Here is a 26,877-nt window from a genome sequence, read left to right as displayed (position 1 = left end):
GGAGGCCAGTTGAGGATAGCCTGAATCTTCTTTTGATGTACTTGAACCCCGTATTTACTGACAACATGCCCCAAGTACAATATTTTTGTCATACCAAATTCACATTTGGATTGCTTGGCAAACAAGGACTGTTCATCCATGATACTTAGAACTTCATTCAGATGCTTCAGGTGCTCCTCCCATGTCTTACTATAAATAAGATCATCAATGAATACCAATAAATACTTATGCAATTGCTTGTTGAAGATGCGGTTCATGCATGATTAAAATGTAGTAGGTGCATTGGTCAATCCGAACAACATGACCAGAAACTCATAATGTCCGTAGTGAAAACGGAAAGCCGTTTTCTCTACATCTTCCTCCCTCATGCAGATGTGATGGTATCCGGAACGGAGATCTATTTTTGAAAAATAGACAACACCATGCAATTCATCCAACAACTCATCTATCCTTGGAATGGGATATTTGTTCTTTATTATTTTTTTGTTCAACGCCCGGTAGTCCACACACATGCGCATCATCCCGTCCTTTCTGACCAAGACCACAGATGATGCGAATGGGCCAGAATTGGGACGGATCCATCCAAAGAAACGTGAATCGGAATCGGATCGGAATCGGCAAGGCCGAATCGAATTGTGAATCGGCAATGAATCGGCGATGAATCGGCAAATTTGAAAAAACCCTTTAAATTTAAAGATTTTAACAATTTAAAACTTATTTCATGCACCCTTTATTGAATATAACTTAAGCACACTATAACATCATCAAATAGAAGTTAAAACTTAACATACATAAACATGAAACATAAAATCCATCACATACGTAACTATGTTATCTAAGATTCTAAAATGTAAATTGTAGGCTAGCTGAAGTAAATAGAAATCAAATGATCATAATGATTTAAATCATAGAATGTATGTAAGATGATCCATAAGACATCAAATCATAAATTTATGTAAGAATCTAAGATGAAGATCCATGAAAGTTTGAAACTTTGAAACATATGTCTATCAATGATTCAGTATCAATATCTGTAAACAAAATATAAAAACAAGGCTCCAGCTCAAGCCTCAGGCTCATAGTCATCATCATCCTCAACATCATCCTCAAGCTCGGCTACAGCCTCAGCCTCAGCCTCTGAGTATCCAGTCTGCCTAGTAGCAAGGCGTCTAATGTAGGTCCTAGAGGACTGTCGAGCCATATCTCCCGCATATAAGATGGGCTCACGAATGTCGCTAGGGCCTGTGTCTGTGCGTGCACGTGTGCGTCTACCAATGCCTGAAGAACGTGCTCTAGCTGCCTCAGCCTCTATATCCACCTGGTCAATCCACGCACGGTCTTCCTCAGTGAAGACTGGATCTACAACCTCTGTGAGCCACTCTGATTCTGGATCAATCTCCTCCAGAATGATCGGAGAGGAGTCAGTGCCCAAAATCTGTCTGATCCTAAGACGGAGGTTGTAATGAACGAAGACAAGATCATTCAACCTCTGCACTGTCAACCTGTTTCTCCTCTTCGAGTGGATGTGCTCGAACATGGACCAACTGTGCTCACATCCAGAAGCGCTGCTTGGCTGACTCAGAATACGAATGGCAATTTTTTGAAGTTTTGGGGTTGTGGCCCCAAACATTTGCCACCATCTATCTGAAATAAGGGAAAATAAAAATAATTAGTCTCATTTACAAATTACAAATTACAAGTTAACTCTAAAATTACATAATCAACTTTAAGTTTAGAATCTAGATTCATGAACATTGAATATATTATTTAATTTTTACCTGGCTGTATTGTTTCCCGAGCATCTATGGCTACCCTGCTAGAGAAAAGTGGCCCTTCTTTATTATTGAACTTATCAAGCTCAATAATTGCAGCACTGCTATCCTCATCAGTACTCAACCTCTGGATCACTGTATATAATCTGGTGAGAACCTCCTCATCCGCCTTGAAGTCAGGACGGAAACGAAATGCCGAATTCAAAAAGTAAGTTGCTGCATGGATGGGTCTGTGGAGCTGATTCTGCCATCTCCTATCAATGATGTCCCAAATAGGGGCATACTTCTCCTGCACTCCTGCATACTGAGCTCTAATGGCCTCCTTGGCCCTATCCATGCCCTCATATATGTAGCCCATAGAGGGCTTCTCCCCATCAGCAGTTCGTAGGAGAGATACAAGAGGCTCAGTGGCCTACATATAAAGTAAAACAAAAATTTGAGTCAAAACTTAAACATAGAATAATTCAATAATATAAGGTAAAACTAAATCATTAAACAATTAGCATAGTAAACTGTAAAATATTAAATGCTAAATTGCAATAAAATTACCTTAAGTATTTCTCTAGCAGGTTTCCAAAAACCATCATCATCAAATATGCAATCCACCACATCTATCCCTGTAGTGGTCGTAGCATAGGAAGATGAAATCCACTCCCGCCCAACAAACATGCTCCTCAAATCATCCCTTGATGTCAACAAGGACTGCAAGGTGATGAAATTCGAGGCAAACCTCGTGATCCCTGGACGAGCTAACTCTTTGTCTCCTGTGTACTTCCTCATTGTGCTAAGGACAAATGAATGATTATAAATAAACTTACATATGTTTTTTGCCCTTTCCACACATGACTTGACCCACTCAAGTTTGCCAATTTCCTCCAACATGAGGTCAAGGCAGTGTGCTGCACAAGGGGACCAAAATATGGTGGGGTGCCTCTCCATCAAAAGTTTGCCTACAACAATTTTAAGATAATTAGAAATTCAAATTTCAAACATGTTAGAATTTAGAACTTAGGAAACTTAGAAATTCTAAGTTAGAATTAGAAAAAGTTCAAAATTCAAATAAATTTATTTTCAAAACTTAAAAAGTTAAAAGTTTACCTGCAGCAACATAACTTGCTGCATTATCCGTCACCACTTGCACCACATGTTGTTCCCCCACCTCTGCTATAACTTCCTCAATAACCTCACATAAGTATGTGGCGTTTTTTACATGAGCAGAAGCATCAATGGATTTGAGGAACATGGTATATCCTACAAGTAACAAAACAACGAATTATAATTACTATTAGCAATCAACAAATCAAAATTTGAAATAGTCAATCACGATTCAAAATTATGTATGTAGGAAAGTAGAATGATCAATCACCTCCACAGGATACAAGAAAATTGAGGAGTGTTCTTCCCCTCCTATCTGTCCAACCATCAGTCATGATGGTGCAACCCTTTTCGATCCACTCCTTTCGGTTGTCCTCAAGCTCATGCCTCATATCCTCAACCATTTCCTCCAGGAGGTATCCACTCAACTCAGCCTCAGTTGGGGCTTTAAACCCCGGACCACAAATGGCAACTGCATCTATCATGTTCTGCCAATAAGGAGTCCTGTCACAAATAGATAATGATATTGATTAGAAATTTAGATGTCAAAAACTAAAATCATAAAACAAGTAGATATAATTAAAGTTTTACTTTTACTTTTAACTTTAACTTTGAAGATAACAAAGAAAAAAGAATCAATTACCTGGCTGCAATAAATGGAATGTTGCAAAAGTACCAGAATTTGCAAATCTCTTTTCTGGCAGCATCATGAATCTCCTTGTTCAAACCCATGCCCTCAAGCATGGGTTGGGAGCCAGGAGTAGTGCGGGGCACAAAGTAACTATCCATTCTGCTTTTCCGCACTCTAGGCCGCAATAGGTTGGTGTTGGACTCTGTCTCAGTATGAGACCGACTACCACTAACACTCACATGAGCACTAGCACTAGGATGAAAAGGAGGCCTAGAAGAACCCTCCCCAACACAACCTACGGATGCGGAAGCTGATGCAGATGCACTTGCAGATGTAGATGCGGTTGCGGATGTGGGAGCACGGGAGCCAATACCTCATAACCCTTCAAGTTGCATTTTCTTAGTCAACTTGTCTTGTTCAATTTTTTCTAATGCCACTAAACAAGAGCGTTTTGCCTCAGCGGTTTGTTGAGTGCAAACTGTGACATCATGGCCAGGTATGCTAGCAATGTGGTATTTCAATCTATAGATACCTCCCGAATTTATTTTTTCTTTGCAAAATATACATTTTGTTTGATATTTGGTTCTCCCAGGAAACTCTTCATTATATTTCCAGCATTCATCTTTTTTACCCATTGTGGAAATTGGAAAATGAAAGCAAAGGGCTGCTGCAATAAAAAAATTCATGTAAAAAATCAAAGTTTGCAACTAATAAACAAAAACTACAAAACAACAAACCCTAGTTTGCAATTTAGTAAAACTAAAAATAAAAAACATTCAAGATTTGCAAATGAACACTAAAAAAATTTAACAAAAAATGCATACTACACTAACATGCAAAAAAACAACCAACACTTACCTCTTGCAAATGAGTTGAGGAGTGTTGATATTGACTCCTTAATGCTCCCAATGCAATTTATGGCCTCCCCAAATGGACTTCTGATCTCTTTGGTGCTCTTCCTTCTTGCCGGTTGGAAACCTATGGATTCTCTTTTCTCTTCTTCTCTCTCACTCTTCCTCTCTTCTACTCATACTAAGCAAATAGAAGGCTCTTTAGGGTTATAACAAAGAGGAAAGTCAACTTAGAAAGCAAATAAAACATGTGTTTTTTTTAAAAAATTGAACTTTCTATCCTTGCTGCCGCGGCCGATTTCTGGAGATTCACGATGGCGATTTTGGCGATTTTTGCCATGAATCGCCGATTTTGGCGATTCACACGAAAAAATCGCCACCAGCGATTTCCGATTCCAAAAAAATCGGGAGCCATGAATCTTATCGCAATTTCTGCGATTTCAGCGATTTCATGGCGATTTTTGGAACTATGGATCCATCCTTTATCTAGCAATTCTTGAATTGTCCTTTCGATCTCCTCTTTGAATTTCTTGGGATGGCAGTACGGTGTGGTTATAACCTGCTTTGCCCTTGATTCCAACTCGATAGTGTGTTCAAACCCTCGATGAGGTGGTATGCCAGGAGGAATATCCATGAAAACATTATCATGTCTACTTAAAATATCCTAAAGTTCATCATCCTGCGGAGGTGTTTGATGCCCCTTTATAGGTTCCATTGAGATAAGACAATGCGTAGCCCATGCAAGATCATCGTGTCGAAAGATTGCCTCCATCCGATGCGCAGAAACTTCCTTTGGACCTTCATTTGCCATTCCTCAGAGGACAACCTTCTTTTCGTCAGCCACGAAAGTGAAGTCCATCCGTTTGAAACTCTGAGTGTATTCATCAAGGGTCTCCATCCACTGTATGCCAAGTATAACTTCCATGTTGGCTAGGGCCACTATGAAGAAGTCCTCGGTCATTGTGTGATTCGCCATTGTGATACTCAGTGGAGGAACAAGGTGCATGCAGGGCAGAAAAGTCCCTCCGGCGACCTTGACCTGAAAGCCTGTGTGCGCCTCCATAGGTAGACTTCTTCGTTTTACCAAGGATGAGTCTATGAAATTTAGAGTAGCTCCACTATCCAACATCACCGTAACCCTTTGTCCTTGAAGGGTACCTTGCACACGAAAAACTATGCACCTCGGGCTGTCGGCCAAGGCAATGGTTCCTCCGCATTGTACCAAAGCAACAATTCTCTCCGTATGGTTTAAATTGATGTTGGTGTCATTGTGGGGTTGGTTATCTTCGGCTGACATTTCTTCCTGTTTGTCCTCATCATCGGACATGACCTCAATGTAATGGATCTTCCCCTTTCGAAGGCATTGGTGGCCAAGCTCCAAGGTCCCTTGCAATTGAAACACAATTTCTTTCTTCGGAGTTCCTGTCTGGTAGCTTCATCCAACGTTGGCTTCTTGTGCGGAGGTTTGTCCCTCGGAAACGTCGACGGTTTAGGATGTGAGTAACTTTGAGAGGATGATGCCGATGACGATGCCATACTTCGTGCTTTATTGATTGCTTCCGATAGGGTGGCAAGATTGAACCCCTTTACCCAACCTTTCAGAGGTTCTGTCAGTCTGTCCATGAAGAGCACTACTCGTCTTCTTTTGGAAATGTCTGTGACCAAAACTGAGTCTTTGAAATTCTGCAATAAACTGATCGACCGATCCAGTTTGTCTCAGTTGTGCCAAATCTTTGAAATTGAGCTGTGAATCTTTACCATCAAATTGTTCTATCAATCTCTCCGTGAATTCCGCATAAGTATTTATTTGATCATGCCCTAATGTGATGGTGCTGTGGTGCCACCATTTGTGCGCAACTCCTTCCAAGTGTAGCGCGACAAATTTGATTGCTTCTTCTGGCATGGGATTCAGCTGGAAGTAGGTATCGGCTTTCATTACCCACGCTTGAGCAGATATGGAACCAGATCCATTAAATGGAGACAGATTTACCTTACTCAACTTTCTTCTAAGATCATCGTTAAAATATCCTCTGCTTCTGCCTCTCGAACATCTCATTCTCAGATACGCATAATCTTTGTAGGATATATCTTCTTCAAGGTTTGCATTTTTCCAGTGTTCTCTTGTCTCCTTGAAGGTTGGTTGTCTCCCTTTGTGTTGTGCCTTTGTCCGTGTGTGGAAAAGTCGACATGGAAGGTCAAGAGCGTGCTGGTTGAGGGTTTGATTTACTCGACACCGAGTCCACGCTATGACCATTTTGTTCTCTAGATATTTTGTTCTCCACCAACTTCTTGAGACTTTCTTCCATGAGTCACTGCGTATCAGTGATCCTGATTCCTGGCAAGTTCTCTCAGTAGTGCCACAAGTTCGGTAGCGGTCGGTTCCTGTTCGTCAGCCATTCAATCAATGGAATGTAACCTTCTCTTCCGGCTATAAACTCTCATTCACTGTCCCCAGGCTTGCAGGATCGAAGCGCTTTGATACCATTGAAATGTTCCTAACTATGTTTGATCCTTGAATAGACGAATACTTTAACAAGATGGGTAAACAAGATGATGTATGGCGAGGTCCAAAGACTCTGAGACCGTACAAAGATGTATTTGGGACTGTACAGAGTTTTCTTACTGATCGTACGACAACATATGAAGGTGAAGTGGCCGTATGTGGATAGTCACAAGCCGTACACTGGTAAATGGATAGCCGTACGGTGCAGACCAAATAGTTGTACGGTGGAGGATTGCTAGGCCGTACGGTGATTCAAATGGAAGGTTCGAATGCCCAAGCCGTACAAGGAGGTGAAAAACAGCACAGATGGATGGATGGGCAAGGAAGGAGTAGTACGGAAAACACACAGTTGGGGACGGAAACACAATGTTGCTCATACAAACACAGAATGTTGATGGAATCCACAAAATAATAGAGAATCGAAAATGGAAGTGCACAGAACAAAGAATAGATTAAACCAATAGTTATTCGCAATATGATGGTGCTCTGACTTGCCAGATCCGTGCAAAGTAATACATGCAATGACGGAATAGGGTGAGGGTTGAATCCCATCGAAACCACAATAAGCCAAATAGGGAAGATCTTTCACTTTCAAAATGACGAACAATAGAGAACCCTAAACAGGAGTTTGCAGTACATAGAAATATATTCCAAAGCATACCTATAGACTTCCTACAAGCCGTGCTTAAATACCCATCGGGAAACCCTTCTGAGAGTACAAAGATAGCCGACGGCGACACAAACTTCGAAGACAAAAATAAAAATGGGTCCGAGACACATTAAATCAATCGGCTCGTTACAAAAGTTTTATTTATTATTTATTTTATAATGGGAACATTACATACCAGATAACAATTACTATCAGATGACAATAATTATTAGATAACAATAAATCTTCTACGAGTTTGTCTATAAATAGCTGATCCGTAAATAGCCACTGCATATAGACTTATCAAAATATGTTTCTCTTCAAAGAAAGCAATGGTTGAAAAAGTGTGTTTTAAAGCAACAAATCTTGAGATGGCTTTTGGCAATGATTTCGATGAAACTTTTTGGTTGGAACATGACAAATCCTTTGAAATTCTAACAAGTGCTAAGTGTTCCATTTATTCTCATGAGAGATGGGTTCATGTAAAACCACTACTCATGAAAGATGGGTCAATGAGTTTGACTAAAAAATTCACAAAGTTGAATTTTGATAGCAATGCCACAATTTGACTTGTTGTGGAAGAATCTCCTATTTATCAATTAATGAGCTTAAGGGGCTCTCTATGAATGGTTCATAAGGTACAACACTTGCTGAAGTTTTTGCAAATGGGGTTGCAAACAAGGTGGGTTAACCATGAAGAAAATTCTGTAGTTAAGTGTACTAGGATGGGTGACTTGCCGAGAAGTCCTGGTGCTTCACCTCTGCGAGCATCACCTAGTTGCAATGAGCGCTAAGAGTCCCATTTATTCTCATGAGAGATGGGTTTGTGTAAACCACTACTCATGAAACATGGGTCCATGAGTTTGACTTAGAAAGCCACACAGTTGAATCTTGATAGCAATATTGCAATTTAACTTGTGGAAAATATCTCCTACTTATCAATTGACGAGCTTAAGGGGATTTCTAATGAATGGTTTATAAGGCACAACACTTGCTGAAGGTTTTGCGAATGGGGTCGCAAACAAAGTGTGTTTCCCATGGAGAAAACTTAAGAGTTAAGCACACTCGAGTTGGAATAGTACCGGGATAGGTGACACCCTGGGAAGTCTCGGTGCTTCACCTATTTGAGAATCACCTAGATCCAATGAGTGCTAAGGGTTCCATTTATTGTCATGAGAGATGGGCTCGTTTAACCACTACTCATGATTCATGGGTCAATGAGTTTGACTCAAAAATCTGCAGAGTCAAATTCTGATAGCAATATCCAAATGTAATTACTAATTATAGCTTTCACTTGGTAAAAATACACCATATAGTATATAGAGCATGCTGGTGTATGTTGCTGCAACTTATGTCTGCAAAAACATGAAGGGAAGCCAGATAAAACAAAACCACTTCCTATACTGATCTTGAGAGGAGAAAATGAATTTAGGTTAGGATTTAAACAGTCTTGGAAAGATTAATCATACATACAGTAACATGCAACACATAAAAATACAATTGCTGCAATATTTGCCTTGGGAAAAAATCTAGCATTGATGGAGTGTCAATGTTAGTCACCAATACTGCAGTTACAATACAATATCAGAGTATCATTTTCAGTATCAACACAATTTGGAGAAATTTTGGTAGCATGCGCTCTGCAAAATAAAGTGCTACATAAACTCCATCTTAGCAGCTAATATATATTGTTAATCAAAACCAAAAACCACAAGTGGTTTTTGACGACCACAAGCCAAGCAACCATGACTAAATGTGGTGCTGAAATCATTGACCCAAATTCCAACACCCACTTTGTGATGGATCAACAACTTAAAATAGAATGCAAATACCATGTAATCAGGCAACTACCAAAATTAGGTGCTCTTTTTGGACTTATTCCTCCTCTAGTTGGATATTACACCATAATTTTGTCAAAAGTCATAGGTGCAGGAGCATCCTAGGCCTAGGAGAAATTTTACATCAACAAAATTATTGCCCTATTTTTTTAGTCTTTTTTTTTTTGACAGTTTAGTAGTTTTTCACACTCATTGTTATTAGTTACTCTGGATTTTCTTGACACAACCATGAGCTCAGCAGTGAAGCCACCAAATTAGAATGCTGCACTGTTTATCACTTGGAGCATAAGTAGAGACCCCACCATGTCTATGTCATCATTTCATATTTCATTATGAGCTCTATATATTGTCCTTTAAGATATAGGGCTTTACACCAAAGAATAAGCACTCAAGTGGCTTTTAAGTCACATAGTTGGTTTTGCTTAGAATCACATTAAATTTGGGATTATAATTCTTATTTTGGAATCAAAGCATCAAGTGTGCACTATAAAAGAAAGTTTATTAATATGAAGAAAGGGTTTCTACATTCTAAAAAGTCTCGACTTGTCAACATAAAAAAATCCATGACTTCCAGACATAACCAATTCGCAAGTCCAAAAATGCATCTGGAAAAGGTTGCAAATTTCTTAAATGTTAAATCTTAAGATGACTCACCCAATATTTCTGTCTTGAGCTTCCGGTTTTAATTCTATGGCTATACGAGCTCGTATGACATATTATTTTGGTCCTTTCTCTATGGAGCGATATGTTTAGTAGAGCCAGTTTACAAAGAAAGTACCTCAATTTTGTGAGCCGTTCAAAATAGTAGATAAACCCATGTATTATTTTAATTATCATAACTGCTCTGAAATTTTCATGGGCTTTGGATGCCCGGTTAACCCATAGTGAAATTACTCATAGTAGCTGCAAGAGAAATTAAAACTTTCTCACTTTCTCTATTGTTTTTGTACAATAATCTGAAACATTTTAAATTTGTAAAACATTTTGATGGCAAAAATTTCACATGAATGTGAAAGGGTTATTTCATTCGCTAAAAAAAACAGTTACGAAAACTGAAAAGAGGAATTGGAGTCTTTAAATATGTAATTAATAGATTAGATTTTTACTTCGGGAGTTTTTTCTTCTGCATTGTAAAGGAGAATATTAACATTGTTCTCAAGGAGAAACATGGCCTTTTGTGTATAGACACAAAGAGGCTTTGAACTCTTGATTTTTCTGAAGAAATATTGAGTTCTTTTGAAACTTTGTGTTCATAAGTGTCTCTGTTTTATTGTGGTTTTCCTATGTCAGTTACAATATTTCTTGGGTGATTCATTCTGTTACATCAGATAATGGGTGTGTTCATTTTATGAACCGAGTCAATAATATTCATACAGTTTGTAAAGAGTTGCTGTTATATTCTCGATTCTTTGTTATGGGTTGTAGTCAGAATAAAATACTTGTTATGTTTAGTACTTGTTAAACTTGTCGGGTTGGGTAGTTAGGTGGTGAGGAAATGTGTCGGTTGGCTTCCAACTGACCGACCTGTCTATAAATATTTGGAACATTTGTAATGAACGGGTGCAGGTTTTCTGGTATTAATAAAGAAATCATTTCCTTGCCTACTGGATTGTGGTATTACTGGTACATTCTATGTTTTGTGCATGTGTATATCAATCGTGTCAATTTGTATCTGTGAACTTGAGAAATATTACCACTCTACATTTTTGGCGCCGTTGCCGGGGAAGATGTAGTCAGAATAAAGTACTTGTTAAACTTGTGGGTTGGGTAGTTAGGTGGTGAGGAAATGCGTCGGTTGGCTTCCAACTGACCGACCTGTCTATAAATATTTGGAACATTGGTAATGTACGGGTGTGGGTTTTCTGGTATTAATAAAGAAATCATTTCCTTGCCTACTGGATTGTGGTATTATTGGTACATTCTATGTTTTGTGCATGTGTATATCAATTGTGTTAATTTGTATCTGTGAACTTGAGAAATATTACCACTCTACATTTATGGCGCCGTTGCCTAAGTTTGGATCTGGAGGTATTGTGCTGACAGGATGGACTAATGGGAAAACCATTTATACCTTGCATCCAAATTATTAATAGCAACGGAGAGGAGGAAGAAATAACTAGGGAGGATCAGTTGACACGCGACCTGGTGATAGTGTGGGAAGTTGCGGTCGAGTAGTACGTGCAAAAGGAAGCCCATGAGAGGACAGTTCCTGAAAGCACGGTATGCAACGAACTCTCCCTATTGGCGGTGCATGATCTCCTAGGATAGGTTCCTCGGCTTTTGGCAAGGAACCTCGTACATATTGAAGACGAAAGAGCACAAATCGAGAGGGAAACAAGAAGGCAACAAGTTCTTCAACAGAGAGGGCGCGAAATCACAAAGTAAAGGAACTCAATAAGCCAAGATAGGAAGATAGGCTCTAAATTATTTCATGCCCCTGATTCCAAATAAATATCGGAGGACAGCACCAGAGGACGACTGAGGAGGAAGTCGCCCTAATAACCTTACGTCTCCAGCAGCAAGAAGAGAGACATCGGAACTGGAGAACACAAGGGGATTCCCATCAAAGTCAAGAAGGGTGGATTGAACATATTATTGAGGAACTAGCCAATTTGGTTATTTCAGACACACCAGAAAGGTAGTCTAGGTGCTGGAAACTGGAAACCCCTGAACGGCAAGAACTCGCTCAAGAGGAGATAAGGGGTCAGGAGTCTAGTCCATCGGGAAGTATTGTTCCATTTGGAGGGGGTGTTCCATCTGGCGGGGGTGTTCCATCTGGCAAGGGAGTTCCATCTGGAGGGGAAGTTCCATCTGGCGGGGAAGTTCCATTAGGAAGTGGTGTCTCATCTGGAAGTAGGGTTCCACTGGGTGGTAGTGTTCCCTCGGGAGGAGGGGTTCCGTTGGGAAGGCGACAACAAGCAAAGAGAATGGCGGTTGATAAACAAAAATTGCCCAAATTTACGGGGGATGGATCAGAGGATCCCGCTTGCCATTGCAAAACCTCTATAACTATATGGCAAGCGAACAGGGAGAATAACAGTGATGAATGGTTAAAGGCATTTCCTGCCACATTAAGAGGGATCACCATAGATTGGTATGCAGACTTGGAGGTTGGTAAGAAGAACACTTGGGATAACTTTCGTAGAGCATTTGAGGAGGAATTCAAATTGTTAAGAGATGACGATGAAATTGTCACAGAAATCTATAACACCAGACAAGATAAGAAGGAATCGGTGAAGGCTTATACCAGTCGGCTGAAGGAACTCATCAACAAATTGGACAATAAGCATGCAGAAAGGCTAAAGAAAAGATGGTTTATTGAAGGACTCACCCCATCCTTAAGAAAAAAAATGAAGATAGTTCCACCATCCACTTTTGGAGATGCTTGTACACATGCTATGGACATTGAAAGTGAAACTAAAACCTTGAAGAGGAGACGGCATGGAAGCTCTAGTGAGAGTTACGAGGAGAGTGAGGAAGAGTCCAAAACAATCCAAGCTTTGAGGAAGGATCTCAACCGGCTAATGAAGGAAGTAGCCGGAAATAAGGATGAGAGGAAGGAAGGTAAAGACCTATGGTGTACAGACTGCCAAAAAGAGGGTCATACCAAAGGAGCATGTCTGAGAAAAATGTTTTGTGAGATTTGCCAGATAGGGGGTCATGCTATCAAGGACTACCCTTATAACTTAAAAACAAGGAATGCCCAGGTATTGTTCACTAGAGAATAGTCTACACCACTGGCAACTCCCCCAAAGAACAATAATACAGAAGCTTCCCTAGGGGGGTACAGGAGTAACTGTAGAGGCAATGCCAATAACAATAATAACAATAGTAACACCAACACACCTCGTAGGGCAATCCAATATGATTCTAGAGGACGGCCCATGATTCAATGCCGGAGATGCAATGAATGGGGCCATTTTGCCCGAGAATGTCAAAATGGAGGGGGGCAAAATGGAGGAATGTTGTGCAAATGGTGTGGGTCGGGAAACCATTAGGATACCAATTTCCCAAGGCAAAAAGGTGTGAACATGTTGGATATTGAAGGATTAGAAGAGGAGGTACTTGCAATAACAAGGATGCAAGCCAAGAAAGCCACATGCTCGGAGGCCACGGTGGAAAAAGCAAGATTTGGGGAGGCAAAGCAGAACATCCAAAATGAGTTGAGAAGGGAAACAACAGCTAAGCCAACCAAGACGTCTAGGGCGAAGGGCGTACCTAACGTCACGAGGAAAGTATTGGAAACTACCATTTCGGTCTCCATTGGAAAATTACTGGATACACTACCCCAGTTACAAGTCACATTGACACAAGGAATGCTGCCAACTCAGCAGGATCCCCAAAGGGAACCAGAAACAGTAGAACAAGTGGAACTAGAAGCAGTAGACCAAGTGGAACCAGAAGCAGTAGAGCGTGTAGAAAAAGAAGAACCTTTAGTGGAAAAGGAAGAAAGCACATTATTTACAATAGGGTTAGGGAGAGCGCTAGCAGTGGTAGAGATGGAGATCATGGGGTACAAACTCTCAAACATGATAATTGATGGAGGCTCCAGAGTAAATGTTCTATCTAAAGATACGTGGAAGGCAATTGGAAAACCTACCTTTTGGCTGCCCAAATTCCAGCTCGTAGGAGCAAAACAGCATGGCATCAAACCGACTGGCACTTTGATAGGGCGAAAGGTAATAATAGGAACCCAACAATTTGTTTTATACTTTGTGGTTATTGCCTTGGAGAAGAAAGGGTATGATGCTTTATTAGAGAGAGAATGGTTAATTGTAGCAAAGGTCAATCACAACTGGAAATGAACCACCCTTTCTATTGAATCGGAAGGAAGGAAGTACACAATAGATCTCAAAAACCAGTCAGTAAGTCAGGACTTGGCATTTGATTCTGAAGAAGAAGAATATGAAGGGACCTGACGAGGAGGGAGTACTCAGGTTAGGAGAATACTTGGAGGATGACACAGACTCCCTTAAGGGTTTATTTCACTGGCAAATGGGAGACTATGAAGTTTTCCATGCAAAATGTAATATGTTACAAATACAAGACTCTTAGTTGGAAGGAAGGTACTCGGAGGAGTACACGAAGTATAACGAGAATGGAGCAATAAAACTATCTACTTTAGATAACGCACCTATTAAAGACTTAGTAAATGGGTCTAAGCTGAATGCGTATGAAAAATAGGATGAAGTGGTAAGTAGCCATTTTGTAAGTATAAGAGGAGAAAGAACCGACACAAGTCCCTATAAAAGGAGGAAGTCCCAAAATAGTAATAAGTCCTGGAGAAGCAAAGAAGGAAGTGAGAGAGAGGGAATTGACAGAGAAATTAGTGTATGGGCTGATCTAGAGAAGAGATTGGCTGTACAGACAGTAGCCGCATGGATAGCGCAAGACATGAACAATTCCGTATGAGGGTTATATAGCGTACGCGGTCAACATAGCCTTTCTGTACGGATAGAGGAAGTACGACACCCCCACGTGCAGGTACAACAAGTTAAGTTGCAGAATTTTGTATGCAGAAATAAATTGCAGTTACACATCCGACAGGAACTAGAGGAACAGGAAAGAGAAGAGGTACGGTCTGGAAATATATCCGTACGGTGTCAAAGGGAGAGGAAATATGCCCATGCGGCATCAAGGGGGAGAAGTACGGCAGCTTGGAACTATAATCGTATGGTGTCAAGGGGAGAGCTTTCCATTCGTACGGTGGCAACAGAATTCCATACGGCAAACACTAGTACGACAACAGATTCCCGTACTAAAAGATTCCGTACAACTTATAGATGAAGCCGTACGACAACAGTCTGGCCGAGTATGGCACACAGAGGTACGACGAACATAGACATTCCTAGTACCTGAAAAATCCGTTCGGCAACTGAAACATCCTGTGGAGGTTGGTTACAAGGGTAAGACGACAAAGGGTAGCAAAAGCATTGGCAGGTTGTGGCTGCCATCTCTCATCAATGGGAAGTAGAAAAAATAACCATGGAGGAAGCTTGGAAGATAGAGAAAGTAGATCCTAGCATAGGGATGTCCTCCCTCTTGAAGTTAAACTTGTTTTTGTTTCATGTTCTAAAGTCATCTGGAAGACGACTTCTTCTTTTTTTGGGGGGGATAGATGTACTCAGAATAAAATACTTGTTATGTTTAGTACTTGTTAAACTTGTTGGGTTGGGTAGTTAGGTGGTGAGGAAATGCTTCGGTTGGCTTCCAATTGACTGACCCGTCTATAAATATTTGGAACATTGGTAATGTACAGGTGTGGGTTTTCTGGTATTAATAAAGAAATCATTTCCTTGCCTACTGGATTGTGGTATTACTGGTACATTCTATGTTTTGTGCATGTGTATATCAATTGTGTCAATTTGTATTTGTGAACTTGAGAAATATTACCACTCTACATGGGTGTGGAATAGATGAACTTTGTGTTATTTCTTTTCACTCTCATTAGTTAATAAATCCATTAATTGCATTTGTAGCATAGCTATGTGCGGATGTTAGTTTGCCTTTTGTGCTTTTTGGTGAAAAGCACACCCCATAAAATTAATTATATCATAAGAGGGAGCTGTACCTCTAAAATTCAGAGGAAGATCATCCGTTTAATGGAGTTTTTGTTTTGTCTTTCCTTTTGGGGATGGTGAGTCTTTTTTAAAGATTATTTCTTGAAGGGTAAATCTGTCAACTTACAATCAGTAAGAGGTGGAATTTTTTCAAGAAAATTAGTCAACCAATTTCCCTACAAGCAACCTATCATGCTGCTACCTCCAATGTGAACTGAATGAAAATCCTTAGCTTGTTTCTTCCTTAAATTTCCCTTTGTAAAATAATTAAATAATTAAGTTGTCAAATTATTTTTTTATTATTTAAAAATATTGTCATCAATTTGGTTTAAAGTAATAATTTTAAGGGATGCTTCTAAATTTTATAACTTTGAAGGAAAGTAAAATAAAAGAATATTAAATTATATTATTTTCTCTTGTATGGTTATAAAAGTAGATTTGGAAATAAAGAAGAATCTCTTGCTCATTTTATCAATTTATTCTTCTAGAGAATGAATGTGAATTCTTCTTTTTGCTTGAAGTTGAGGATGAAAACCCTCTGGCAAGATAGTTTCAGGGACAAAAATCCATCTAGCCATCTAAGTGATTTTATCCAGTGTCATCAAGGAGCTGAATATTTGTAGTTTCAGAGTTTTAATTTGCTGTTTTGTGCTGATCAACTTTGGATTATTTCCAGAGTATTGTAGTTGAAGGTTTAAATTATATTTGCTTGTTTATTTTATCAAAAATTTTGGAGGTTTTTATCTTTGGTGCAGCCTATAAAATTTCAGAAGAGATTTATAGCGTTGTATGCTTGGAGTTGAGGATGAAAACCCTTTGGCAAGGTAGTTTCAGGGACGAAAATTCTTCTAGCCATCTGAGGAATTTCATCCAGTGTCATCAGAGTACTGAATATATTTAGTTTCAGAGTTTAAATTTGCTTTTATTGTACTCATAGACTTCAGATTATTTCCAGAGTATTGTAGTTGAAGGTGAAATTATATTTGCTTGAATATTTTATAAAATAATATTGGAGGTTTTGTCTTTGGTGCAGACTTTACAAGTTTGGAAGAGATTCATGGCATCAATCAAATTATCAAAGAAGACAATGCAATTTATTCTCTGGTCGTATAGTTTTGTGGGTGAATATTATACTAGCTGCACCAATTTTGGGGTCAATTTATGGCATGTTTGATTAGAGTTGATGGTTAAAAAAATCTGAAATGACCAGTTACAAGTTTAATCATTAATTATTTACAAGCTGGCCGCATCAATTCAATAACAGGCTGTATGGGCTTCAATGTGCCCATACTCCGAGTTCCTTTTTTGGGGTAGATTCAAGCTGGTTAACAAAGCTACATGATTTGCTGTTGGTATTGAGAGGTCTAAATAGGCTGAAAACTTAGATTTTATTAATAATTTGTGCAGTCATACATGTTACCAAGCTGCTGTACGGCTTTCAAAGATTGCTGCGCGATTGTCATTGGGACTGCAATAACGTTTTTCACTGTTATATATCTCATTGATGCCATAAAATAATATTTGCAAACCTGACCCTACCTTTTTGAGGCAGTTGATGACAACCATTTATCAGTTGGAGCTCTATTTAAGTTTTTGTTTGTTATTGGATTGTCATAGCCAACCTCACGACTCTTGAAGGAATCACTTCATGTTCTGGTTAGTAGCATATATGCATGAAGCATATATTTTCAATTCAAGTGCAATTTCCGGAGACAAATAATTTTAATCAAGAATGCACTGTTTCAAAATTCATATTTAATGATTATACATATTGGAAAAGTCTAGATGTTGAACCTCAGATTGATGTTATTTTTGTAAGAATACCAGGATGGTTCACTTCCAAATCCTTTTTATTTTGCAAATTATTATCCACTATTTCGGGATTGATTCAAAATCAGCTGACATTGTTTTCCAATTGGCTTTGATTCAGTTCTGTTTATTATCTCCCAGTTGGACATTGAATGGAAGTTGCATATCATTTTTTGCCATTTTGGCATTGATGGAATTTGTTATATGATTTGTTTGTTTGATGATATTGTAACCTAGACGGCTTACCACTAGTTATTTTGTAATTACTTGCTTGTCCATAACTTGTTAAGTTATTTCCATGTCTTGTCTCCTTGCTGACATCAAGATGTTGGTGATTAAAAAGAGCTTGGTTTTGGGCTGATTAATATTTAAAAAATGGCGAATTGGTGTTAATGGTCCTATTAGGGATGTGACACAACCTGGATTTTCCAATTGAAGAAGATATAGATAAGATTGAAACAGAAATATTTGGCATGGCAAAGATTTTTTTCAATAGATTAATAAATATTATGAAGGATAGAAGAAAAATTCTCAAGCCTAAATCTGATGGTAAGGAAAAGAGATGCACGATGTTGGAATAGGGCAAAGGATTCACATGTTTTAGTGGAAGACTAGCAAGTAGAGAAGATTTGGTACGAATGGTTCGTAAGCAGTGCTCACTTGAGAGATGATGAATTAGAAAGTGAGTAGAAGGCACTTCGCAAAAATGTTGAAGATAAGGAAGTAAGAAATAAAAGATTTGAATTGACTTAGATAGTATGCAGTAAACATAAAATAATTATAAAGCACCATGTGGAAGTTGTCGATGATTTAAGATGGGAGTGCAATAGCAGATGATCACAAACTGCAAAAAAGTGAGTTCAAAGAATTAGATACAATGGGAACATGTAAGTTGATATATAAGTTTCAACCTATTTATAGTTGAAACTTGGAAGGGTGAAGATGTGAGACTCAACTAAGAAGAGAGAGATTCTATCATGAGGAGGAATATGATAGGGTCCAAGATGAAGATGAAGATGAAGAAACAAGTTGTTGATGTTTGTAGCTTTGGTCAGATAAATTGTAGTGAAGATATATATATGTGAGATGTACATATATACACACACACACACATATATATTTTATTATTATTTATATATTAGAGAAAGAGATTATTTATATATATAAAAATATAATGATTATCATTATGAATGGACATGTCCCTGAAGAGACATGTCTATTCGTAACTCATGCTTCATATAAATATATTGATTGCTGCATTTAAAAAGCACATACCAAAAACAGACTGTGCTAATACATTTGCAGCAATCCTGATAAACCAACACGGTATGAGAGCCAAGCCGTGAATGTAAGAAAAACAGTGTTGTTAGAGCCAGTTGTTAAGAAGAATGCGTGTATGCACTGAATATATGCTTGGCGGCTTATGTAATTCTGAATATATTATTCGCACAGTAATGTTTGGGTCAATGATAGAAATTTTCGATAGTTTCAATGAGTGTAATGCTACTAGTTTGTTGTATCTTGTTCGCTTGTAATGGAGTGGTTGTTTGATCCAGGAATCGCCAATTACTCTAACTTCACACGGTCCAGGTTTAGGTTGATCGCTAATGAGTGATGAATGTCCAATATATCCTGATCTTCAATAGTGGAGAGCGCATGATGAACATATATTACAATCGACAATGATAGAGGGACAGAGATATGTTTAAAAGAACCAAAACATTAAAAAGGAGGCCTGATGTAATAAGGTTTAGGTTTGCATTCATCATAATAATAAAATAATATTCAAATACCCGAACAGTGGATCACTCTTACCTATGTACTCACCTCTTTCAAATGTCACCTTGCTGGTTGTATTATATTGGTATGCGGGAGACCTTTAAACTTCTGCTTTTCCACGTTCGATGCTTACAACCTTTGTTTCGGAACATCTCCAACTTAGGGGATGACTCCAACTTAGGTGGTCTAAAGGATTTTTAAATTCTAATTTTCTATTGGTTGAAAGGATTTTTCCCCAGGGGTAATTTTATTTTTTACAAATAAAAAAAAGAAAAATTGGAAACAGATAAACTTGAATTAATTATGACAGCCACTATTGTCAGAAATGTCATTTATTGCGTCAGATTGAATCTTCTCCTGAAATCTAGAACCTAAGGTATTCTCATGGAAAAGCCCCCATCGTTGCTGGAGCAGGTTGGGGAGCTTGTTTATCAGAGCCAAAGAGAGCATTCTTTCAAGTACTGCAGTATACGGTTTATTGGCAAACATTTTTTTGTTATACTGTAGTAGCACTAGGTGCTGGGGATCTCTTTGTTTTCAAGATTCTTTTCTCGACAGCATGTATAGCCACTTTTCAATCATTTTGCGGAGCTGTGAGAATAGAATTGCTTTTAATATAACTGTACAATCTTTTATGATAATATAATGGAGTACAATCATTTCCAATATATAAAAGACGAAATTTCTACGGGCTCTTCCAATGGATCTTCATGCTGTTATAATTTTCTTCATTTCTTTTGCTTTCTTGATTTTTCTTCTTCTTGTCTGTTACTCTTTCTTGATTTCACCCATCTTGAAGTCATTTGAATGACATCTGGTTGATTTGGCAAACATTTTTTTTTTCAGATTACTGATATTTGTTGTTTCCAGGCTTCTTCTCCTCTCACCAGCATGTCAAATTCTCTTTCTTTCTTTTGGTTTATGTAATGATACAATATTTTTGCTTGCCTATAAGCCCCATTGGCTACTCATTCAAGTGCAAGAAACATGTACCGCTCGGTTTAGATTTTACTTAATGGTTGTCAACTAGTGCTATTGAAATTAATTTAGGGCTTCTGCATTGGTGTAACAGAAATACCTTTTTTTTCAATGATGATCGGAAATGAGAGTGTGTGAGGGATTGAGAAGCTTTGGGACGGGGTTAGGAAAATCTGAAGATAAAAAGGACCTTCTCACTTCTGATCAGGTGTACAGTTTACTGACAAATTAGCACTGTGAAATTATATGCAACGTGGTCCAAATTTAATGCAGCGTTCATACAAGCTATGACAGGAATCAAGGAGAAATTAGAAATGATTGCAGCCGCTTCAATTAGCAATCTTGATGTTTGGATTGCTCAAACAATTTACAATTAAAAATTAGTAAACAATCATGAGGAACAAATCTTTTATGCGTTCAATCTTACATGCCACATGCCTGCATTGGGTCCCTTACATGAAGTTTTGGACAGTGTATTTCCACAAATTTTAGTGAGATAAAATATTGACAGTGGGTATCTTAAAAGCATTAAGATAGCTCGAGTAAAAAGCTAACTCATAAAATATTTTAACTAATACTATTTTTCAATTATAAATTAGTTTAATGTTTTTTTAATCAATTGAAATTTATTTATTTTTTAAATGTTTAAAGTAAATGGTATTTATTATTTTTTCTCTATTTTATTTCTAACAAATTTGAAAATTGATTTAATAATTAGTAAATCCTTTTTACTGTAACATTCTATTTTTGTATTTATATTTTATTTTAGTGTAACCTAGAGACTCGCACCCCCCTCCCAAACCTTGAAGTACCCGTCCCCGAGACGTCCCTGCACCTACTTGAGTAACCAAGCACCCCCACCTCTGCCATTCTGCAACCATGCCGCTGCTGGGATGTGTACATGAATTTTGATTTTTGAATGTTACTATCGGGATTGTAATACGTTACTATGTTGAATGTCAATGGTTCTAGTTCATGTTGCAATTTTGCTATGTTCAAGTATTTTAATTTGGTATGTTCTAGTGAACTATTGAAACATCATTTCATAACTAGCATTTCAAGTTCTATATGTATACTATACAATACCCCTCTTTGGCCTGTCCTCCTGTTGCCGCCGTCCCCTGGCCGTCCCCCCGCTGTCCCGAAAATGAGGCCCATTTTCCCTGCGTCTTGAAAAATCGCCTCAGCATCCTGCAATCCCGAAGTACCCCTATACTGGTGTAACACTTTTATTTCTATTATATAAGTGTTACTTTCATTTTTTTTCACATAAAATGATATTATAAATATAATTAATTGATGTTAATGTCACTTATTTGGGCTTTATTATTTTGGGGAAAAAGAAAAAGAAAAAGGCTAACAAATAAGTAAATAGATGAGTTTTACTTTTTTTTGGGTGGAAAATTAGTATTTTAATTAATTAATTATTTGTTAACATATTGATATATTAATTTGTACGAATATTGATAACAATATGTATCTTTTCTTTCGGTATACTACTTTGCATTATTACTAGAACTAATGATATATCTTTACTGTGTATAGTTTCTTAAGTTTAAATTTTTTTAGAAATCTATATTTCATTTTTGACAAGGCAGGGACTCAAGCTCCATAGAGCTCTTGTTTATATATTAAAGAGATTATATATATATTTATATATAAAATTATAATGATTATCATTATGAATGGACATGTCCTTGAAGAGACATGTCTATTCGTAACTCATGCTTCATATAAATATTATGATTGCTGCATTCAAAAAACACATACCAAAAACAGGCAGTGCTAATGCATTTGCAGCAATCCTGATAAACCAACACGGTATTAGAGCCAAGCCGTGACTGTAAGGAAAACAGTTTTGTCAGAGCTGGTTGTTAAGAAGAATGCATGCATGCACCGAATATATGCTTGGCGGCTTATATAATTCTGAATATATTATTCGCACAGTAATGTTTTGGTCAATGCTAGAAATTTCTGATAGTTTCAATGAGTGCAATGCTACTAGTTTGTTGTATCTCGTTCGCTTGTAATGGAGTGGTTGTTTGATCCAGGAATCGCCAATTACTCTAAATTCACACAGTCCAAGTTTAGGTTGATCGCTAATGAGTGATGAATGTCCAATATATCCTGATCTTCAATAGCGGAGAGTGCATGATGAATATATATTACAATCGACAATGATAGAGGGATGGAGATACGTTTAAAAGAACCAAAACATTAAAAAGGAGGCCTGATGTAATAAGGTTTAGTTTTGCATTCATCATAATAATAAAATAATATTCAAATACCTGAACAGTGGATCACTCTTACCTATGTACTCACCTCTTTCAAATGTCACCTTGTTGGTGGTATTATGCGGGAGACCTTTAAACTTCTGCTTTTCCATGTTTGATGCTTACAACCTTTGTTTTGGAACGTCTCCAACTTAGGAGATGACTCCAACTTAGGTGGTGTCCACATCAATGTCTTCGTCGGCTAGTACCTTTCTAAATAAGAGACATGTAAGCAAGAAATGAGTAAAAAGGGTATAAGCAAGACTTCAAGTAGCATGAGAGAACTTAGAAATAAGGAGTGAATATGGGCAAAGAAAGGTAGAATCATGCAGAAGATTAAAGACAACAAACATGAAAGGATTTTGGGAACACATTGGAACCGATTAAAAGGTGAAAGTAAATAAACACGTGCTTGAGTATTAGGAGCATTAAAGTTGAATTGTAAGACAAAGTTTTTAAAAGAGGACTCCTGATCCAATATTTTATCATGGGAAAGGATTATCGATAATATGAATTGAAAAGAATTGACAATTGAGTTTCAAATATTAAAAAAAAAGGAGACATTCCATACCACCATCGTGATAGGATTAAAAGTAAAATAATGAAAAGAGCGGCACTTTTATGGATATGACCATAAAAGAATATAATTAAACTAAAAAAGGGCTTGAAGAAGATAAGGTGATGTTGGATGTAAGAATTAATTGATTATTTCCTATAAATATAAGTAAATATGGATTGGGGAAATTGATTACCTTAGATTATTATATATATAGGCAAATAATAGGTTGAATAGATAGATTAAGGTATATATATATATATATATATATATATATATATATATATATATATATATATATATATATATATATATATATATAGAAGATTGAATATATGCATATATGTTCAAAGTATATTTTTATCTATATTTTATTTGGAATGGTCTAATGCTATTATGCAGAATTTTTGATTATCCTTGAGTTTTTATATTAGTCTCTCTCTTATTATTTCAATTCATACTATGAGTTATTTGCCTTGATCTTTTCCTCCAAGTATGTTCTTGCATGAAAAGGTAGATTGGTATCAGATTAAGAGGGAGTCTAACACTTCTTCAAGATGACTTTGGATGAGAAGCTCAGAAGATTAATATTTAGAGGGAGTCTGAAAATCCATGGGTGTGATTGTGTGATTTTGATGACCCTACCCCTGTGTACATCATGAGGAAGTGATGATTTCCAAATAGTTATCACTTGTATTTGTAGAAGTTATTGAAAGGTGACGATCTTTCAAAAACATTTTTTTTTGATCAGTCGATCTTTCAAAAACTTAACCTTCTCTTGTGATAGACATTTTATGATGTCTGAAACAGATCTTAGTAGATTGTAAACTTGCATGGTGGATTAAGTTCCTTAAATAGACCGTGGCCATCTATTATGATGGAATCTTATGATGTCGAAGTAAATCATGATAGATGATATCCTGCATGGTGAATTAAGTTCCTTAAATAGACCATGATCTTGTATTGTGATGGATATCTTATGATGTCTAGGCAGATCACAATAGAAGATTACCTGCATGGTGGATTAATTTCCTTAAATAGACCATGTTTGTTCATATGGTAAGCATTATGAGAATGCGTGTGCACTTACCTTATGAACAATTTTTGTACATGGTGAATGTTATGCAAATTGATGTTCAGGAGGCTATTACGAAGAGTACTCGGTGAATATCATGTGATTCAATAGTCAGGAGGCCATTACTCACAGTACTTGGTGAGTATCTTGCAACTCAACATTTAGGAGACCATTGCTCAGGGAGTACTTGATGAATGTCGTATGAGTTTAACATTTAGGAGGCCATTGCTCTTAATATCATTACTCAAAGTGTTTGGTGAATATCATATGTTGATATTCTGGAGGCCAATACTCATGATATCAAATTTGATGTCAAAGTGTTGAATAATATCTGATTAAATATATTCTTATATTACATTGAGGTAGTATATAGTCATGTGTTTATCCTGGGAGTGTTGATGTTTTGTAGCTGCAGTCGGATAAATTCTAGTGAAGATGTTTATATATATATATATATATAATATGTGAGATGTACATAAATATATATATGTGTGTGTGTGTGTGTGTGTGTGTGTGTGTGTGTGTGTGTATGTATATATATACACATGTATATTTTATTATTATTTATATATTAGATATATATTTTTTGTATATATAAAATTGTAATGATTATTATTATGAATGGACATATCCCTAAAGAGTGTTAAGTATATTTAACCAGATAACCTACAGGTCTGAAAGTGCAGACTGTACTTCTTCTTCTTACCCTTATATATCATTAAGTTGGCATTAGATTATTTTCCTTAGGAGCTGGCTACTTCTCAAGAAGTAGATTGATAATCCTTAACTAATCTAACACATTGTGTAAGTTAGATGTTATTATATTTATCTTTCTGATCACCGACTTATAGGAAGATTAATTATGTTAACTTATGTCCCTTTGAGGGACATACCCTTTAGCAAGGATATATAGGAAGGTTATTGGTGCAGTTTGAGGACACACAGTTACAATTAAGTCTGCTCCTCTAAGCATCTATATCCTGTGATTAATTCAGAGATACTCCAATTCAATCAAAGGTCCAATATTCATTATTGTATCAGCATTAAAGATAGGTGTCAACTTCCTCAATATTCAGAAATTAGAAGAGCATTCTCAGCAATCAAGGACTGAAATAAAAGTCTGAATAAAAGGTTATAGAATTTTAAGAAACTTTACATGGTATTAGAGCCGTGTTCCTTTGAGAAAAGCTTTACCGCTTAAAGGAAGATCCTAAAGACCAATTATTTTCCCTTGCCTGTGAAGTGGTATTGGTGTCTGCATTTAAGTGCCAATATTATTATGGGAAATAATATTACTGTCTGTGGAAGTTCAATCTGATTTTGCGCACACCTGAGTCGCGTCTTCAAAATCATTAACAAAGATAGACTGCAAATGACAAAATCCTAGCAAACTGTAATATGCCGAATAGGATATTTGTTGGATTTCGCTTAACAATACACTTAGAAATAGAACCTTGTGGATAATTTACAGCACATTCGAAAACCAGTAGAATTTTTTCCAATTAATTCACTTTTCTTAGATTAACATTTAGATTCGGGTGTACACAAAAATGAGACAGAGTGTTATAATAAACTAGAAGATTCTTAAATATGACCTGTTATTTTGCAGTAACATTCAGAATATCAACATGCAACCATGAATTACAAACTGGTATGATAAAACCAGAAACTCTTATAAATCTTTAAACAATGATATTGCCTTTTACAACTGCAATATAACACCCGACAATTAAACGTTATTGTATTATACAACAGCAATACAATAACCAATACATAGAAAACCAATCCTAAATACAAAATTCAATAGTCGGATTGGAATGAGAGGATAAGAACTTGTAAGCTCAATGAGACACTTGTGATGATATCTACACGGGCAATGGGTTTGTGTCCACTGCCTGCTTGCACAAGGGGCTACGTCCTCACACGGGCTGAAAGCTGAAGCTTTCTGAAACTCTCCAAGAGAGAAAACTGAACTGAATAGCAAAATCAAGCATACTGAATGGAAGGGTCTTTTCTCCTTTTATTCCCACAGTTGTGGCTCTTCGACTACCTTTCTGTCTTTTCGTCTTAATTCTCCTTGTCCTCTTTTGCCCACTTGGAATATTAATTTGACTTTTAATTAATGAAGTTTCAGCTCTCCTAGTAAATTTTAATATCATAGTGATGACCCCCTTAATATTTCTAATGTCACCAGAAAAGGGACATTACAAGTCTCCCCTCCTTGAGATTGCTTGCCCTGAAGCAATCAATACCAAGATCCCGTATGAATCTGCAGTTGACCCTGTAGCTTGAACTGAAAGCAAATCCGGCCAAACTGTGAAGCAAAGTGTCACATTGTAAACCACCTGTCAACCGGGTTCCTAGATCCCATATTACTCTCTGGAAGAACTCAGCACCTGCACTTGTAAACTAATAAGCACGGATCAACACCATGACCATAATCAAATCCTCGTCCGACCATAGATACAATTTGCCAACACTTGGATCCCAAACTTTGTTATGTCGTTC

General features: G+C 37.3%; 2 protein-coding genes across 3 annotated transcripts in view; one reads left to right on the top strand and one right to left on the bottom strand.

Annotated features, from left to right (window-relative positions):
• The window catches only part of LOC149537277 (uncharacterized), a 203,299-nt gene that overhangs the window by 93,635 nt on the left and 82,787 nt on the right, over positions 1–26,877 (top strand). The gene's annotated exons all lie outside the window — the stretch shown is intronic.
• Positions 873–3,883, bottom strand: LOC149537278 (uncharacterized). The gene is made up of 6 exons (XM_089807638.1): positions 3,511–3,883; positions 3,139–3,371; positions 2,871–3,023; positions 2,322–2,722; positions 1,779–2,184; positions 873–1,644 (listed from the first exon to the last, which is right to left on the bottom strand). The coding sequence occupies exons 1-6, from the start codon at positions 3,654–3,656 to the stop codon at positions 1,064–1,066; spliced, it is 1,920 nt and encodes a 639-aa protein (XP_089663764.1). The 5' UTR covers positions 3,657–3,883; the 3' UTR covers positions 873–1,063.

Source organism: Cupressus sempervirens, chromosome 10 (assembly GCF_028749045.1).
Source record: "Cupressus sempervirens isolate cs-2001-9-10 chromosome 10, ASM2874904v1, whole genome shotgun sequence".
Classification (NCBI taxonomy): domain Eukaryota; kingdom Viridiplantae; phylum Streptophyta; class Pinopsida; order Cupressales; family Cupressaceae; genus Cupressus; species Cupressus sempervirens.
The sequence above is the reverse complement of the archived record's forward strand: the minus strand, read 5'-3'. Positions and strand labels throughout refer to the sequence as shown.